Source organism: Martes martes (assembly GCF_963455335.1).
Source record: "Martes martes genome assembly, chromosome: 4".
Classification (NCBI taxonomy): domain Eukaryota; kingdom Metazoa; phylum Chordata; class Mammalia; order Carnivora; family Mustelidae; genus Martes; species Martes martes.
In genome coordinates, this window is record NC_137891.1 from 182,957,949 (window position 1) to 182,976,566 (window position 18,618).

Genomic DNA, 18,618 nt, shown 5'->3' on the forward strand with positions numbered 1-18,618 from the left:
ACCCCCTCCCACCCAGAATCCGCGCCTCACGTGACTGGCCCCCGGCAGTGTCACGTGGTCCTCTCGAGCCTGGGACCGAGACAGGGAGTGGCTGCAGACGGGTGGGGCGAGGGCCCGCGTCACATGACGGTGGAAGACCCGCTTCCCTTGGGCGCGGCCATGTTGGGGACGGACTTCCGGTCGCTCGCAAGGATGGTTTCCGCCCTCTGGTCCCGCCTCCCTCCGCAACCTGACACCTGCGCCGCGCCGCGCCCCGCCCCCGCGCGCCCCGCCCCCTCTCTCCCCACCGAGCCGCACGCTCCCAGACACTGGTCAAGCAGCTGCTTCGGGCGCGCGCGCTCTGAGTCACCCGTGACGGGAGGGTGAGTGGAGGCGAGGCGTGGGGTCGATAGGGAGGGATATCCGGGAAGTGAGGCCCACCCACCCGGGGGCGGGGAGCGAGGGGGCCGGCCCGCCCCTCTAGGCGGTGGGCCTCTGCCGCTCTGCGCGACCCCTCCGTTGGGGGCCTGGTGTAACCGCCAATGGCTGAGACCCCCAGGGACTTCCAGCTGTGAACGGAAAATTTACCTTCGGTCCCCGGCGTGGACGGAGGGGACCCCGGGGAGGAGGCGGCCCTGAGACGGGGGTGGTGACTCAGCCCCCTGGGACCGGGTCTGGGCCCGCGTCCCCGCCCCCACCTTGACCCAGTGACCGGGTGACTCGGTTCGTGGTCTTCCAGCAGGGTGCCGGAGGCGTCTTTCCGGCTCCGGTCTTTTAAACTTGCCTCCCAGCTGAGCACCTGTAGGCCGCTGGTGCCGCAGTGTCCGGCGCCCACTGTGTCGGGCTGCCCCCAGGTGTCCACCCCGGCCCTTCTGGGCGGGGTGGGTTTCGTATTCGCGCACTGCACGGTGCTCGGCACAGATTAAGCAAGTGGTCAGTAAATGGCAGAGGGTTATTTTGAGAACAGAGTGACAGCGCTTGACCCATTGGCGCTCACTGAGTACTGGCTGTGATGACTGTGCTGGGCATGGGGGATGCCACAGGCAGGATACTGCGCCCTGGTCTCAGGGGACTGGGGGGGGGGGGCGTTGGAGAGGAGTCAAAACTATGAATCCACAATTACAACCCTATGGCCCTGTGGGGGTCCAGCTTTAAGATGGGTAAGAAGTGATGTGAGGAAGGAGGCTGAAGAAGGCACGTGCCTGGCACGTACTAGGAATGCGATAAGTCTGTACTAAATAAATGAAAGGGCAGGTAGTTCTGTTTCCTCCCCCTCTCTTGGTTTTGTTCCAGCAGACAATTAATGAGCCACTGTCTTGAACTGAGGAGAAAGGCCAGCTAGGCTGATCCTGATTTTCTCCCTTTCCTTACTCCCGTTGGCCGTCCCTGCTGAGAAGCTGGAGTTTTAGATCAGGATTAAAAAATGGGCATCCCTAGGAAGAAAAATCGTTGGTACAAGTGTTTTTACTCTGGTCTTGACTTTGGGTGTACAAACTGGTGTTATGTGCCCCCGTGTGTGTTTCAGGGGAAAGGAGCAGTAGAGTTCATCCATTTCTCAGGAGTCTAGGACTCCCAAGTAGTTAAAAACCCCAGCTGAGGGGTGCCTGGGTGGTTCAGTGGGTTAAGCCACTGCCTTCGGCTCAGGTCATGATCTCAGGGTCCTGGGATCGAGCCCCGCATTGGGCTCTCTGCTCGGCAGGGAACCTGCTTCCCCCCCTCTCTCTCTGCCTGCCTCTCTGCCTACTTGTGATCTGTGAAATAAATAAATAAAGTCTTAAAAAAACAAACAAACAAACCCTGGCTGAGCAGTGACTATCCCCTGAAAGGAATGAACTTGGCCTGGTTGTTCCTCTGATGCCCCATGTCACCACACATAGGATTTTCACTACTAAAAGTGTGTGTCTGCACATTGCTGTTCAAGAATTGTGTTCTGTCTTGTTTTTAAGTATTTGTTTCATTTTCCCCACTGAACTGGCCGGTGACGCCGCCGTGCCCTCTGCTGGCCTGCCTGTGGTTGCCATGGCTTAGGGCTTCGTATGTGGTGATTGTGCAGTCACTGTAATTAACCAGCTTTCGTGGTGTGTGTAAGGAGAACAGCCTGGAAGGCAGGCATGGATGCAACAGCTTATGTTCTGAGTAGGACACAAATTCATGCCCTTAATTGAATTTGGGTCCGGTTACTTGTGAAACCCAGCCAGTGTCAAGGTCTAACCCATGACAGTTCGTGCCACTTTTTGGAGTAGCACGAACTCAGGAGAAATCTGGCTGCTTTGTCATGCCCACACTCCTTCCATCCTGCGTGCACAATGTTCCAAGTAACAGGAGATGTTCCGGGCAGGGCCAGACTGAGCTCTGCCTTCTTTGGAGAGTAATCCGGTGACCCTGAACGTCTGTTGGCCTCCTGTCTACCAAGCCCTGCAGTCTCCAGTCAACATCCCCCTCCTTCCATCTGGCTTCTGCAACTAGAGCCTCAGCCCTCCCTCCCGCCTGAAAGCCTTGCCCCCGCCCCCTTGCGCAGGGCCCCTTCTCGTCTGGCTCTGGGCTCTTCCCCTGTCATTGCTCCCTCCGCCCAGAGGAACACGCTCGCTGGGGAAGTTTCCTTTTGTTTCTTCCCCACCCACTCTGGGTCCCAACTGGCGGAGATGGACCATCCAACACCCAAGGTTTTCCCTTCCAGATCCCACGGCCCCTCCCTAGGACTGTGGGCTTTGGAGGCTGGCAGGGTGAGGTTCTCAGTGCCACCCTCCATCAGGTAGCTGTCACCGAGGATCCCTGGGCGGAAGGAGCATGTTTCTGTGCCGGGTGGGGGCTGGTTTATGTGGAGCCAGGCGGCTGTGGAGGGCAAAGCTTCGAGTGAGGCAGCATAGACGGTCACGGCTGTAGAATGTGGAGCCACTGGGTGGGGTGTTGTCACCCTTACCCTCCTTGGCCCTCTTCCTGCTGGAAACACCACATCTCACTTGACCCTGCCGCTCCGGGACTTGACTGCCTGCCCTCTGACGCTCCTGCCCCCACTCCGTGCAGCAGGAACCTGGCCATGGTGAACGAACCCAGAGGGGATGGCGGCCCCCCTCCCCGCTCGGAGGGCAGCAGCAGCGGCAGCGAGAGCTCTAAGGAGAGTTCGAGATGTTCCACACCCGGGCTGGACCCGGAGCGCCACGACAGACTCAGGGAGAAGATGAGGCGGAGGATGGAATCTGGGGACAAGTGGTTCTCCCTAGAATTCTTCCCTCCCCGGACGGCCGAGGGGGCTGTCAATCTCATCTCGAGGTGAGCTGATGTAGTTGGGGGGGTGGGGTCAGAATGAGGGGCCCCCAGGGGAGGCAGAGCCACAGCCCTGCTGCAGGGAGGGTCACACTCTGACCCGGCAGGAAAAGGCAGCCAGCGGGGGTGGAAAAGAGCAGGGTAGACCCAGGAGCTGCAGCTTGTCAGCTGTCGGCAGAAGTCCCTTGGATTTTTTTTTTAAAGATTTTATTTGGGAGAGAGAGAGAGCGCGTGTGAGCAGGAGGCAGGAAGAGGAATATGGAGGCAGGGAGAGGGAGGCAGGAAGTGGGAGGTAGGGAGAGGGACAGGGAGGCAGGGAGAGGGAGAAGCAGACTTTATGCGGGGTTCATCCCAGGACCTCAGGATCGTGAACTGAGCCGGAGGCAGACGCTTCACCGACTGAATCACCCGGGTGCCCTGCATCTGGAATTTCTAGACGCATTCTTCAAAGGGTTAAAAATGTTGATTTTCTCAGATTGCGTTCTTTGGAGGAACTTGGGACTGACGCATGAATACAGTTTAGGAACTCATAGAGCAGTGGCTTGGAGAACATGTTCAGTAAGTTAGGAATTCCACTTAAATACCTTTCACAATCTAGAAATGCCAAATGAATTACATTAGCGCCTTATGATTTGTGGTTCCTTTTTTTAAGTTTATGCATTGTACCACTTGCATTTTTCATGTGTCGCTCTGAAAGTTTTGAAGGTTCAAAGACATGAGAGGTTTTTTTTTCTTAATAAGATTTTATTTATTTGATGGGGGGAGCACAAGCGAGGGGAGCAGCAGAGGGAGAGGGAGAAGCAGGCTCCCCATTGAGCAAGGATCCCCATGTGGGGCTTTAATCTCAGGACCTTGGGATCAGTGACCTGACCCAAAGGCAGACACCCAGCCCACCGAGCAACCCAGGCGCCCCAGCAGCAGGGTGTTTAAATACCATGTTATAGCTGGTCAGACAGGCGCGTGTACACATCTGTGGCTCTTGAGTCTCATTCAGGAACTGTGGCCATGTTCTAGAAGCCTGCTGGCTGCTGCACCACAAGGGGTTGGGGGGGAGGGGGGCGTAGCATGAAAGAAACTTGTGTCTGCTCACCCTTTTTTTTCCTCTTCCTAGAGTGAGCCTCTGCTTGCCACTCAGAGAGTTCCCCATACCTTTGACCAACAAAATGTCTGAACTCACCCGAGATAATATAAGTGCAAGCACTTTGAAAAGGCTGCAGGGCTGCCCTCTCACAAAAGGGTTGCATTGTTGATACCAGTTATCTCTACAATCATCATCATCATCATCGGGGTGCCTGGGGGGCTCAGTCCCTTAAGCATCTGACAGCAGCCCAGGCCATGATCTCAGGTCGCACTCAGTGGGGAGTCTGCTTCTCCCTCTCCCTCTGTCCCTCTTTCCCCTTCATTTTTTCTCTCTTTCTCAAGTAAAATCCTTAAAAAAAAATCGTCGTAACAGAAGTTCCCATTGACTGAGTATTCAGTGTGTACCAAGCACTGTTGCCAGGGCTGTGGAGCCATCTATGGTGATATTGTCACAGTGTTATTATTATGAAGTACTGTTCGCTGGCACATTTTTGAAATGAGGAAACTGAGGCCCAGTCAGATTAATTTTCCCAAGATCACACAGCTACTAAGTAGCAGCGCCCAGATATGAATGTGGGTCATCTGATTATGACCTGCCTGGGATGTCTCCCTCCCTCCCAGAGCCCATGGGAAGGTGGTGAAGGGCCGTGTGCTCTCAGGAGCCCCTCTTCAGAAAGAAATTACCTACAGGTTTGATCGGATGGGGGCAGGTGGTCCCCTCTTCATAGATGTGACCTGGCATCCAGCAGGGGACCCCGGCTCAGACAAGGAGACCTCCTCCATGATGATTGCCAGCACCGCCGTGAACTACTGTGGCCTGGAGACCATCCTGCACATGACCTGTTGCTGTCAGAGCCAGGGACAGATCACGGGCTACCTGCACAAGGCCAAGCGGCTGGGCCTGAAGAACATCTTGGCGTTGCGGGGAGGTGTGGAGCCAGCCCTCTGCTCACCGGGATCTTGCTTCCTGGAAGGCCTCTTCCGTCCCTGGAACGGCCCTTTACTTTTCTCTGGGTCCCCCACTGAGCACGCTCAGCGTCCTCTCCCAGCTCGTGGTGTCAGCCGGCCTTGTGGGTAGTGAGCACGGGCGGGCTGCACAGATGGACCCACTTCTGGACTTTGGCCTTGGCATCGGAGCTCAGTCAGGAGTGCAGCCTTGCCTGATAGCCCCCTGCCCTGGCTACACACAGCGCCAGCGATCAGAGAGCCCAGTTCTGGCACTGATCCCCGGAGGGGGACGGCTCCTCGTACCTCTGGCACCTGTTGTCATCATGCACCCGAGTGTGGGAAGAGGGACCTGGGTGGGGTGGTGCTCCCCACTAGGACTCACCTGGGAGTAGGAACTCCTCCTGGGAGGCAAGAGCTCCAAGAGGGTGGGAGAGGGAGCAGTGGGGTTGGGGGAGGTGCCTGAGCACACCCAGATCTGGGGAGGGAGGGGGTCCCACATGCTCCAGGCTAACTGCAGAGCCGCGCTGTCCCCTGCTTGGCGCTGCCAGCACATTGCCCGCGGAGTCAGTGCTCGGTGAGTGCTTGCCGGGATGGCTGCGTCTTCCCGGCTGCCACTTGCCAGGTGCCGTGCTGGGAAAATCAAGGCTCGGTCTCAGAGAAGCCCGCGGCCCTGGGGGTGGGGTAGGGAGAAGGATCATAAAGGCCATCTGGAGCGCGGGTGAGACCCGGTGACTTCGGCCTCTGCCCCCCTTGCAGACCCCGTGGGTGACCAGTGGGAAGAGGAGGAGGGAGGCTTCAGCTATGCCGCAGACCTGGTGAGGCACATCCGGAGCGAGTTTGGGGACTACTTTGACATCTGTGTGGCAGGTGAGTGGCTGGGCCTTCCCAGCATGGGGGGACAGGGAAGGGAAGGCATGACATAACCAGAGAGGCCCAGAAGGCCCGCCGGCATTCAGTTCAGGACCCAGTGACCCAGGCTGTCGTAGGCCTGCACCTGTGCCGGGGGAGGGAGGCTCAGAGCCGTGTCACACACTGTCCTCGCTCTCATTCTGTCATCCACCACCTGCCAGGCTGCCACCGGCCCTTAAGTTTTTATCCCTTTGCCTTTTTATGCTCTTAGCTTGCTTCCCAGCCCTATTCTTCTTTAAACAAAAAAGGGATGTTAAGACGGGGGCGGGGCGGGGGGAAGGGAATTTCAGAACCCTTGTCAGGAAATGCTGCGTGACCTCACGAGGCTCTGGACCAGGAAGCAGTGAGAAACCAAGGCCTCCCTCGTTCTGCTGGAGCCACAGCGTCCCCCATCTCTGCCTTCCACTGCGCACGCGCTCCACGCTTCCAGGAGCTCTGAGTGTACGCTCGTGCACACGTGTGACCCGCCGCCGGCTCCCGAGTGCACACAGTCGCTTCCAGCCAATGGTCCTGACAGACTGACGGGTCTCAGTCCGCTCCAGACTTTCAGGAGAGGGCATTGGACCAGCGCAGCTCCGGTTCCGGGGGCTACAGCCAAGAGGCAGGGCTCACCTGCTCAAGATGGATGGGGCGGCCCTCCCTCTTAGCCCCGCTCGCTGGGATTGGGACTCGGCTCCTCGAGCCAGGGCTTGGGTACGGTGAGGCAGCGTGTGCTGGGACGCGAGAAGTCCAGGGATTACCTTGAACGTCATCCCGACATGACCAATTTTTCTCAAAACTTTCCTGGGGGAAATCATACCATTTTTACATGAAAACCAACATGGCTACGTTCTGAAGTAGCACAGAAAAGGGATGTGAATGTAAGAAACTAGTCCACGTGGCCTCAAAGAAGTTGTCGCCAGTGGCTTTGAATTTAGTCCTAGGCCCCCGTGTGCACATCCGCTCCTCACAGTCAAAGGGGCGTTTCGGTGAGTCTGGGAAGCCCCGATGAGGAGTTAGGAGCGCAGTGAGCATTTCCACCTGCTCAAGCGTTCCCTGCTCACACGGGCCACCGTCTGGCCAGTAAATCGGGGAGCGCGCACATGTGCAGTAGGCACTGGGTGGTTGTGCGCGGAGACGGGCCGAGCTGTGAGCTTGCAGGTGTGGGCCTGGGGCTCTGCCTGTGGTAAAGCAGACGAGCGGGATGATCCGGGTCGAGACGCCACGTTGGCTGTGACCGGAAATACAGTAAACGGGCAAAATCTAAATGTAAGCAAATGCTACGTGTGTTCGGTGGTAATTGAGGATTTAGAGCTATAGTTTGAGCTTTTAAAACCTCCCTTGTTTTCAGAATTGCTGCTGGAAAAATAGCCTTATTGAAAGTGAAAAAATGGTGGTGCTCAGTCCTCCCACCCCTTCGCCTCCTGAGACGGGTTTTTATATCCATTTTTTGATGACTTAGGGTTTCTGCAGAACAGAAGGGCCTTATCACAGCAAAGCAGCTTGGCTCCCCAGCAGCCCAGCTCAGGGTCCTGCCCAGGGCTTAGGCTCAGGAAGCCAGCGCTCCCCTGTAGCTTCCTGCAGGCCTACGGTCGTCCTTTGCAAATACTGAACACGGCTGCTTGTGAGTTCAGTTGCTCAGGAAAGGAAGCAGACGTAGGGTTCACGGAGCATGTAAGGAGCCCAGGTGACACGGGGTCCTGCCTCGAAGGCAGTTTTGGAATCCCGCCCTTGGCATCCTTGGCACGCGGTCTCCAGAAGCTCGTTACTTGTGGGGCTGCTCCTTCCAGGGTTAGGCAGCTCTCTGTGACCGATCCTGGCTCTGTCATCAGAAGCAACACAGATTAGGAAATAATAAGGAACTTGAAGGCAAATCCCTTTTCCCCTGCGACAGACCTTTGGGCTTTTGGAAGTAGTTCCGGGGTTCTCTCCGTTCTCCCCCTCAGATGGAACACGCCTTCCTTCTTCACTTCTTCCCTGGGCAATGCGGTTTCTAATGTCCACTCTCTCGGACCCCTGAGTAATCTTTGTGTTAAATTAAAAGCACGGTTTTGAATCCAGTGCCCAGACTCCAGCCTAGGACCCCAGATGCTTCCAGACCCGTGCTAAAAGTGACATTTTCTCTTTTCTGTGGCCCCAGCATGCCAGCCGGATTTGCTTGGCGCTTGCCACGGACCTGAGGCAGGACAGCGCAGGGAGTTGGGTGCCATCCCTACCCCCAACTCTTGGGCAGGTCGCCCTAGACCACTTCTCACCAAGGGTCACGGCTAGAGTGAGAAGCGCAGCCGCTCACCGTCTTGGCCTGTCTGCTGTGGTATTGCAGGGGTCAAGCCCCGAACCTCTGAGGCAGAGGGCTCTCTGCTCCCAGCTTTCTGGTCTCTTCCTCACTCACCTTGAGCATGTGGGAGCCAGCCTCTCCCTACTGTCATCCCTGTCGGCAGGTTACCCCAAAGGCCACCCCGACGCAGGGAGCTTTGAGGCCGACCTGAAGTACTTGAAGGAGAAGGTGTCTGCAGGAGCCGACTTCATCATCACCCAGCTTTTCTTTGAGGCTGACACATTCTTCCACTTTGTTAAGGCTTGCAGCGAGATAGGCATTACCTGCCCCATCCTCCCTGGCATCTTTCCTATTCAGGTGAGGGTCCCAGGAGGTTCTGTGGTCTCCCTCCATCCCCCTCCCAGCACAGGCCAGAGCCCTGGCATGAAATCCAGTGCCTGATGCTCAGGAGCTCTCCCTTCAGACGGGTGCAACATGCCTCCCCACGTTGGTCCCCTTTGAGCCACCCCCCTGCCCCCAAAACAGCACCAGTGTCTGTTGGAGGGACCTGCTGACCAGTGTCCCTAAAAGGGATTATATCTTTCATTATAAATCTTGGTTAAAAAATCAGTGTTTCCCAAACTTGACTGTCATCAAAATCATTTGAAAAACTTGTTTTGAAAGGTAGATTTCCAGATATCCTGTCTGGAGGTTCTGACTTAATAGGTCTGAGGTGGGGCCTGAGGACTTGCATGTTACTTGTTAAATTTTACAGGTGGTGCTGATGATCAGTGCAGCTTGGGAGCCACTGGCCTTGATGCCCACCAAGTTATCAATAAACACACCTAGGGGCGGAAGGGCTAGCTCAGCCCAAGGGCGGGAATGCTGTAGGCAGCTGCTACACTGAGTGGAAGAAGCTGGACAAGGCGGGGGTACTCCTACAACCTGGACTGGCTTTCCTGAGTCACTCTGTGTGACACTACAGTTGGCCGGGAGGCCTGGTGGGATGGAAAGGGCGGTAAGTATTTCGGGGGAGAGACGGGCTGGGAGACGGCGCCCCACAGCCCTTTGTGTCTCGTACAGGGCTACCATTCCCTTCGGCAGCTCGTGAAACTGTCCAAGCTGGAGGTACCGCAGCAGATCAAGGACGTGATTGAGCCGATCAAAGACAATGACGCTGCCATCCGAAACTATGGCATTGAGCAAGCCGTGAGCCTGTGCCAGGAGCTTCTGGCCAGTGGCTTGGTGCCAGGCCTCCATTTTTATACCCTCAATCGCGAGATGGCCACCACAGAGGTGCTGAAGCGTCTGGGCATGTGGATTGAGGATCCCAGGTGATGCCACTGGCCCCGAATTTGGGCCTGGGAGGCACAGAGGAAAGTCAGATGGGCAGACAAGGCAGAGAGAGGTCACAGAATGAGCATGCCCTAGCAGTGCTGGCTACCTTGGCGATACAGAGGGGTGTCTGCCATGGCTAGCCGTACACTTAGGGTTCTGTCTCAGTGGGAACTCCATGCATAGTCAGATCAGAGAACTCTGGCTGATTGCTGTCCCCGCTCTCCCCACCCCTGCCTTTCCTGCTTCCTCTAGCCAGTTCCTTACTCATCCTGTCTCCATTCTCACCCAGGCGTCCCCTGCCCTGGGCCGTCAGTGCCCACCCAAAGCGCCGGGAGGAAGATGTACGTCCCATCTTCTGGGCCTCCAGACCAAAGAGTTACATCTACCGCACACAAGAGTGGGATGAGTTCCCCAACGGCCGCTGGTGAGCACCCGCAGGCAACCCATTGCAAGTGCATCCTGTTTCTTGGGAGCGAGGCAGAGGGAGTTTGCCTGCTTATTGGCATGCTCTTTGGGGAGCGGTGTGGGACAGGATCATAGGAATGCCCCTTGGACAAGTGGGCACAACTGTCCCTCTGTCAGGAGCCCCAGGTCAGGAGTATGCCTTGCCCTCTGGGCACCTTCTCTGCCAGGGGCAATTCCTCCTCACCAGCTTTCGGGGAGCTGAAGGACTACTACCTCTTCTACCTGAAGAGTAAGTCCCCAAGGGAAGAGCTACTGAAGATGTGGGGGGAGGAGCTGACCAGCGAAGAAAGCGTCTTTGAGGTCTTTGCACACTACCTCTCGGGAGAGCCCAACCAACATGGCTATAAGGTGAGTGATGCTGGGGTGGGGTTCCTGGTTAAACCCCCTGTCCTGTCTCCCCCTGCCCGTCCCCACCCAAGCGTCCCATCTCTGTGTGAATGGGGCACCTCAGCAAAGGGGAGGGTGAGCTGGGAAGTCCCCACCTGGGACACCTAGAAGGGCTGACAGACGCACAGGTGGAGCCTGTGAGAGGGAGGGTGCCCGGGGTGCCCGGTGTGGTCGCTAGTGCAGCCCAGCTCACCCTCTGCCCCAGGTGACTTGCCTCCCTTGGAATGATGAGCCCTTGGCAGCCGAGACCAGCCTGATGAAGGAGGAGCTGCTGCGCGTGAACCGGCAGGGAATCCTCACCATCAACTCGCAGCCCAACATCAATGGGAAGCCGTCCTCCGACCCCGTCGTGGGCTGGGGCCCCAGTGGGGGCTATGTCTTCCAGAAGGTGCGGCAGGGACACACAGGGCTGGCCCACCTTGGCCGGCCCCCGGGGGTTCCCTGGAGATGGGGACAGAGAAGCTCCCCTCCCTCCCTGGGGTCTCTTTATTCTGAGGGGCAGAAGACGGTGTGGACAGGAGCTCATGTGTTTAGTCGGACCTGGGGATGCAGGTCACTTGACTGCCATGCGCTTCAGCTGTCTCTTCTGTAAAAGGCAGAGAGAGCCCGTCATGCTCTGGGGCCGAAATGAACAAAGCACGTGCTTGGCACGTGGGAAGAACATAGGAAGCATTCGTGAATGGAACTGCTACTGGTGTCCCGAGTTGACACCTTTTTCCTAGGGCTCCTGGAGTTAAAACGCTGTTCTAGAACTATAGCCCGTGGGCTCTGGAGTTTGAAAGAGCTGGGTTTTCAGTCCCAGCCCTGCTGTCTCCCTTCAGTGCAGCCCCATGGCTCAGCCTCTCCTGACTCATTTCCTCATCTGTGGGATGGGGGTAGCCGTGCTCCCCCCCCTGCAGGCCACGAACCCGGCCTCATCCTGGACAGGCCCTCGGTGCTGTTAGCCTCCAGTGTGTGTCGGGGCCCCTCCCGCGTCTCAGCTTGCCACACGGGCCTCCCGTCCGGCTTCTGAAGCGGCTTCTCCGTGGGGCCTTCCCTGACAGGGAGAAAGGAGGCAGCTGCCCCTCAGACCTGTCTAGACGGAGAAAGCCCACACGCCTGCTCCCCTCCTCCCTGCTTGCATTTGCCCGTTCTCAGTTGTGATTCGGTCCACGTGGCCACCCTAGCCCCAGGGGCTCAAGTCCTGCCACATGTGTCTGCAAGGGCGCCTTCCCGGGGTTTGGGAGGGCCGGCGTCCAGTCGCGGTGCACACAGGGCAGGGGTGTGCAAGGACTGGGTTTGACGTGCTGGTCTCCCCCCTCCCACCCCCCCATAGGCCTACTTGGAGTTCTTCACTTCCCGCGAGACGGTGGGGGCGCTTCTGCAGGTGCTGAAGAAGTACGAGCTCCGGGTTAATTACCACATCGTGGACGTCAAGGTAGGCCAGCGCCCGGGCTTTAGCCAGCGCTCAGCAGGCCCCGCGTCCAGGGGCTGAGGGCACCGTGTTTACTCCATCCATCTGTGAGCACTGAGCCCCTAGCGCTGGCCAGGCATGTGGAAACATACGCCCAGAGCCAGGCCCCTGCCCTCAGCCCAGAGGGCCCCCGGTGTAAGGAGGGGGCCCAGTCCATGGGCAATTACAAATCGGGTTGCACTTTTAACAGTAAGGTTCCGTATGGGATTCTGGGGACCCAGGGAAGGGATGTCTCATCTGGGAGGTCAGGGAAGGCTTGGAGGGGTCCCTTGTGGTTGGTATCTTTGAGGACAAGGAGCAGGCATCATGGGGAATGGGCGGAGGGTTGTGAATGCGTTGTCTGCCGGCCTGTGGGGACACTGCTGGATGGGTTCAGAGTAAGGCTAAGAGTACTGACTATGCTGCTGGGAATTGGGGTTTCCCCTAAAGGCCAGCGGGAGCCTTTCCCGGCAGCAGTGGCTTGGCTCCCCATTTTGTCGTAGACAGGTCACGGTGGATGGGGTGTGGGTAATAGGACCAGGGAAGACTAGAATCACAGAGGCCCTTGTGTCAAGCTGAGTAGCAAGGGGCAGCCTGGCTGGGCAGACACACAGCAACAGATCCACAGACCCGTAAAGCGAACCAGCAGGAGCCAGCAGGATGTCTGGATGAGGGGGATGTGGATGCGGGGGATGCGAGGGGGATGCGACAGTGGGGGGTGTGGAGCTAGGAGCACAGGGAGGAGGAAGGAAGTGGCCCGCCCCCTCTTTCCCGGAGCTGCAGGGCTGGGAGGGGCAGGTGGAGGGGATGGAGCAAAGCCTCCTCCACCACCACCACCACCCACCCCTGCGAGTTCCCAGGCAAGAAGATGACTGCAGTGTCTATGCCCAGGTCTGCTCTGACCACCCTCCCACCCCCGTCTGCCCTCAGGGTGAAAACATCACCAATGCTCCTGAGCTGCAGCCCAACGCGGTCACTTGGGGCATCTTCCCTGGGCGGGAGATCATCCAGCCTACGGTGGTCGATCCTGTCAGCTTCATGTTCTGGAAGGTAAGGGGGCCAGGAGTGGGCATGCCCCGCACACCCGGCAAACCTTAAGCGGGAGGTGTCATTGGGGCCACGTGGCCAGGGCAGGTGGGCTCCGCCTTCCTGGCGGGTCCTGACCCTGACTCAGGGGGTTGGCTTCTGGGCCGGAGGCGACTTTGGCCGGGAGCCTTTGTTCCATTCCTGGAGGTGTCCTGTGGGGCCGCTTAGAGGCCCTTGGGGCGAGGAGCGAGGAACATGGAGCCCTGACCCAGGGGCAGCTCTGTTCACCTTGCCTGCCTGTGTGTGCACATGTCTGTGCATCTGTGTGTGTACACGCGTGTGGCTGCAGGATGAAGCCTTTGCCCTGTGGATCGAGCAGTGGGGCAAGCTGTACGAGGAGGAGTCGCCGTCCCGCATGATCATCCAGTACATCCACGACAACTACTTCCTGGTCAACCTGGTGGACAACGAGTTTCCACTGGACAACTGCCTGTGGCAGGTGGTGGAAGACACATTCGAACTTCTCAACAGGCCCGCGCCAGAGCAGGACACAGAGGCTCTGTGATCCCGTACCCTCGTGGCCTTAGCCTGAGGCCCCTGCTGTCCTGCCTTCCTCCTCCCCAGGCCTGGTTCTCCCGGGGACCCCTCTTCTCCGGCATTTCTCCCCCAGCCCTGGCCTCCACTCCTCCCGTGATGACGGCAGCTAGACTGGCGTGAGGCTTCCGGGCTCTGGCCGGATCAGAGTCAGCCCCACGGGGGAGCCTGGTGTTCCTCACTCGGCCTAGAGTCTGTGCACCCTGTCCTGCTGAGGACCGTGGTGGGCAGAACAACATCCTGCCTGAGAAGAGAGGGCAGTTGTTGCTGACCGAGCCCTTGGGCCAGGGCAGCCGCTGGGAGCCGGCCTGGCGCTGCCAGTGACCTTGCACTTGGGACCTGCGGGGCAGCAAAGTGAACCCCGGGTGGCAGGCATTTGCGGTGCTGCAGAAGACACTGGCCCAGCGGAGGTGGTGGCTGCTGGCATGTCCGCTTGTGGCTGGAGGGGCAGACCCTGCCCTGCCCACCTGCTTGGCGGGCCGCCCGCCAGGCTTCTAGACAGGCCTTGGCCTGAAGCCTGATAACGCCAGCATTTCTTGGCGCCCCACCCCCACCCCCGCCGCCCGTCTGCCCCGAGAGCCCGCTGGGCTTTCACTTTTCTCCTGTGCTGCTTTTCAGAAAAACTGTTTCTGTATTCTGGTGGTTCAAGAGGGAAGGTGCCTCGTAGAGGTTAAAGGCATCTGAACCCTTATACTTGGTGGAGCCCTTGACCTGCGCTTTATCCCCTCTGGATGTGGAGGGGATACCTTGTCTGTTACTGTCAAGGGCAAAGATAAGGCTCCACAGAGCAGCACTGACTTTTTCCTGGCTTATTTTTTGAGATGGGACTTCTTACTGCCAGCTGCTTCTGACCCTCTGCTCAGCCTGTTCCCGAAGCTGTCTGCCTGGCACCGCTCCCCAGGAGTCAGCCCTCGAGCCCCACTGCCCAGGGACAGTGACTGCTAGATGTGTAGAAGCTGTTCCCTGTCCTGGTCCCAGTCCCTGCCGGCTGGTCCGCGCTGGCTCAGCAGGGGGAGGGCGGGGGTAGGTGTCCAAAGAGCAGCCTGATGGCCGAAGAGGCAGCCAGGGTCACGGGTGTACCCCCTTCACGTCCGCCCCAGGGTGGCTGGCTGAGGCAGAGGGGCAGCTCTTAGGGGACACTGAGCAAGAGAAGCAGCTGGGACTAAGGATGATGTTTTATTGTTTTTCAGAACTCAGAGAGCCGGCTCCTGGGTCACCAGGCAGTGGGATGTCTGGTGGCTTGAGCCTGCACTGCCCTGATGGGTGGGGCGTTGCTCCCTCCTTAGGGAGGCTGGGCTCAGTGTTGTTTTTCTTTCCAAGGGAACAGGTCACAGCTACAGCTGGGTCCCCTGCTCCGCCTCCAGGCCACCATACACGCGGGCTCGAGCAGCTTCCAGCCTACTTCCAGGGTTCCTGACGCCCGCCTGGCTCGGGGCTATCAGACTGCTGGTGGCTCCTCTTCTGGCCTCTGGCTGCCAGGCGCTGGCGCCACTTCTCGAAGACCTGGAATTAGGGAGAAGGAAGGAAAGGCTCCCTCCTGGGTGTGCTGTCTGTGCTAGGCTAACACCCCTGCCTTCTCTCCCTGGAGTGAATAGGTGACACACACCCCCCTTCCCTCCACCCCAGCCAGCCACGCAGCCCGCTCTAGCCCCAGGCCAAATGCCGGGGCTCAGAACAGATCTGATTTGTGATCTCGGAAGCTCTGCTCTGAGCGGGGCGGGTAAGGGATGGGGCACTCAGGGACCCATACCCAACATGGGCTAGTGTGAATGGCAGACACGCTGTGGCCAAGCTTCGTGCCCACACCGAGTGGGTAGAACTGGGCTGAGCGCATGATCACCAGCTAAATGGGGACCCAAGCTGTGTCTTCTCTAATGGAATGGACACCTCCCCTGAAAATGGAGGGGCCCCAGCTCCGAAGAGCTGCTGAGGGGTGGGAGCTACCCCCATACCTGGGAAAGGACCCGGCCACTTTCTTGCTGCTGTAATCGCTGAGCCACCCACAGCTGCAGAGCGCGCCGCCGCCACACACGCCAGGCCTGCGTCAGGTGCCACTGCCTCAGCTGTGGGAGTGGGGGGTGAGAGGGGCCCAGCCAGCCCCTGCTGCCCCCCTGCCCCCCCCCCGCCCCTCTGCTGCGTCTGTCCCTTACAGCTCTGCAGCACCGCGGAGAAGGGGCTGTGACAATGCGGGTATCCCCTAAGGTGAGTTTGCAGATCCTTGCACCTGACCCCAAGCTTTCAGACTTGGGTCCATACAGAGACCAACATGCTTTGAGAGACTTCATTTCTAGGGGTTAGGGTTGAGGACGAGGTGAGCTGCGAGATCAGCTTGAGGCTGGGGAGAGGGTGCCACCCACTCACCAGAGTCCGTGCCAGCTGCACGGCACCCTGAGCATCTACCCAGTGCTGCCATGCTGCTGCCAGGCTCCGGGCCCGCTGGGAGCCCTGGAGCCGGCAAAGCAGTGCCTCCCGGTGCCAGCGCTGCAGGTATTTCCTCCTGGTGGGGAGAAGCCCCGGCATGCACCCCGATAGCAGGATAGAGCATCAGGACCCCTTTATGACCAGGGAGAAGGGCAGAGCCACGGATCCCCCTGGGATCCTCCAGGAGGGAGCAAGCGAAGAGAGGGCCCAGCTCCCACCCGGGCTGAGCCCTATCCCAGCCCAGCCCCGCCCCGCCCCCGGGGCCCCGCGCACGCGCAGCTGCTCTTACCCCAGCTGTGTCTTAACTGCCTCGCCTTGGCCTTGGAGGGCTCGGGCCACAGAGTAGCAGTCTCCTCCGGGTCTCTTAGGGGGCCGGCCTTGGGTCTGGCCCGCGCATCCAGGCCGTTGCCACCGGCGCTGGAAGGCAAGGCCGAGGGGGCGCTCTCTGCCGTCTGGGAAGAAGAGGTTAACAATATCTGTACCTAAAAAGGATTAGCCACGTTGCTGGAAGCCGATTTCCAGGCCTGGGAGGTGTCTGGCCCCAGGGACTGGTCTCCTTACTCTGAGCCCAGGAGACTTCTCCCAGCTTCCTCTGTCCCCCGTGGCTGTGGTGCTGGCTTGGGCCGGGCAGTGTCCCGTAGCCATGGGTCTGAGGGAACAGCGAGAGAGGATAACCTGAACCCGATGGGCTTGGACCCCCCTGCATCCCAGGCAACGTGGCAGGGTCCTTCCCGCCCTGCCCCTGACCAGAAGCCGGGCCTCCTCCTCCTATGTGGCGCCGAGGCTCCCAGAAGAGGCAGGGAAGACACCTGCCCGTAGGGGGGCCGTCAGCACACACCCCTGCTGCCTCCCCTGTCCTCGCAGCGCGGCTGGGGATGGAAGCGGAGGGGCGGACCCATCATGTCCGCCGCCTGGTGAGGGCTCACCTGTGCCGGTTTTACAAAGCGAGATTACCTGCCTGACTCCAGAGCCCAAGCCCAGCTACGGCTCTGCTACAGACCAGGGGCTCTAGGAGGGCCTCTGTTGCAGGGCGAGGCCCAATACCAGCTTGTGCCACTCGGGGAAGGCTGCCTGGGTGCATGTGTTCCTGTGGTAGAAACGGGGCTGGTGCCAAGCACCCTGTTTTTCTTCCGGGCATTTACTTTTGGTTTTAGTTTGCCTCTGTTTCTCCATCAGCACAGGGGGTCCAGCCTGCCTTTGCTGATAAGATGGAATGTTAATATATATTTTTTTAATAAAGATTTTATTTCTTTGACAGAGAGAGATCACAAGCAGGCAGAGAGGCAGGCAGAGAGAGAAGGGGAAGCAGGCTCCTTGCTGAGCAGAGAGCCCAATGTGAGGCTCAATCCCAGGACCCTGAGATCATGACCTGAGCCAAAGGCAGAGGCTTTAACCCACTGAGCCACCCAGGTGCCCCGAATGTTAATATTTTTAAACAGACCAAAAGTAAAATTGGCTTGTGACACGGATCTAGAAATAAAATGCCGAGTCCCCAGAAGCTGCTGTTGCCATCGCCCCCCGTGCGTGAATATACGGATTCTGCAAATAACCGAAGTGAGGTCCTTTCAATTCCGTTTTAAAAAACAACGTAGGGGCACCTGGGGGGCTCAGTCAGTTCAGTGTCTGGCTCTTGATTTTGGCTCAGGTTATGATGTCAGGGTGGTGAGATGGAGGCCTGCCTCAGGCTCTGTGCTCAGTGTAGAGTCCGCTTGACATTCTCGAGCCCTCTGCCCCTCCCCTGCTTGCACTCACACGCGTGTGCTCTCTTTCTCTAAATAGGATCTTTAAAAAAAAAAAATTTAGGGGCGCCTCGGTGGCTCAGTGGGTTAAAGCCTCTGCCTTCAGCTCAGGTCATGATCCCAGGGCCCTGGGATCGAGCCCTGCATCGGGCTCTCTGTTCAGCGGGGAGTCTGCTTCCTCCTCTCTCTCTGCCTGCCTCTCTGCCTACTTGTGATCTCTGTCTGTCAAATAAATAAATAAAATCTTTAAAAAAAATCCACAATTTAAACTTTTTTCTAAGAACCTTTCTAGAATCTATTACATGCTTCCTGGCATTCTGAAATGGGACTCTGGATGATTCCTGTACATCTTTAGGAGCCTGCGCGGCCTGCCAGTAGCTCTGGGGCTGTGTGTCCTCCAATGACATCCCTAGACTGCCATATGGTGTCCATTCTTGTGCGTGGCTTTCACTGCGGCCTCTTCAGTCCTGTTTGCCATTAGGCTCTTGTCACCATTTGCAGGTGTCAGAACTAAATGCCTCTTTTTTTTTCTTTTTCTTTTAAACGTTTTATTTTATTTTTAAGTACTCTGCACACCCAACATGGGGCTCGAACTCACAACCCTGAGATTGAGAGTCCTGTGCTCCACCGACTGAGCCAGCCAGGCACCCCAGAACTAAGTGCTTCGGGTCTGGAGAGGGACTGGTGGTTGTCTTTGAGTGGAACTTTGAGGGAATGAAAGAAACATTCCCTTTATACCTCCCGATTTTCCTGTGGTGAGCAGGTTTAATTTTTCCAATAAGGAATAAAAGGGACTTGGC

At 58.1% G+C, this 18,618-nt stretch overlaps 2 protein-coding genes across 2 annotated transcripts; one reads left to right on the forward strand and one right to left on the reverse strand.

Moving 5' to 3' along the window:
- Positions 1-2,995: 2,995 nt before the first annotated feature.
- MTHFR (methylenetetrahydrofolate reductase) lies at positions 2,996-14,468 on the forward strand. The gene is made up of 11 exons (XM_080801311.1): positions 2,996-3,249; positions 5,014-5,252; positions 6,028-6,138; positions 8,601-8,794; positions 9,500-9,750; positions 10,044-10,178; positions 10,387-10,567; positions 10,812-10,994; positions 11,922-12,023; positions 12,969-13,088; positions 13,414-14,468. The coding sequence occupies exons 1-11, from the start codon at positions 3,017-3,019 to the stop codon at positions 13,627-13,629; spliced, it is 1,965 nt and encodes a 654-aa protein (XP_080657437.1). The 5' UTR covers positions 2,996-3,016; the 3' UTR covers positions 13,630-14,468.
- Positions 14,469-14,816: 348 nt separating this feature from the next.
- On the reverse strand, positions 14,817-16,327 carry LOC308341411 (uncharacterized protein C1orf167 homolog). Its single transcript, XM_080801339.1, has 3 exons — positions 16,020-16,327; positions 15,611-15,721; positions 14,817-15,161 (listed from the first exon to the last, which is right to left on the reverse strand). Exons 1-3 carry the CDS (start codon positions 16,176-16,178, stop codon positions 15,057-15,059), a joined length of 375 nt encoding a protein of 124 aa, XP_080657465.1. The 5' UTR covers positions 16,179-16,327; the 3' UTR covers positions 14,817-15,056.
- Between the last annotated feature and the right edge of the window lie 2,291 nt (positions 16,328-18,618).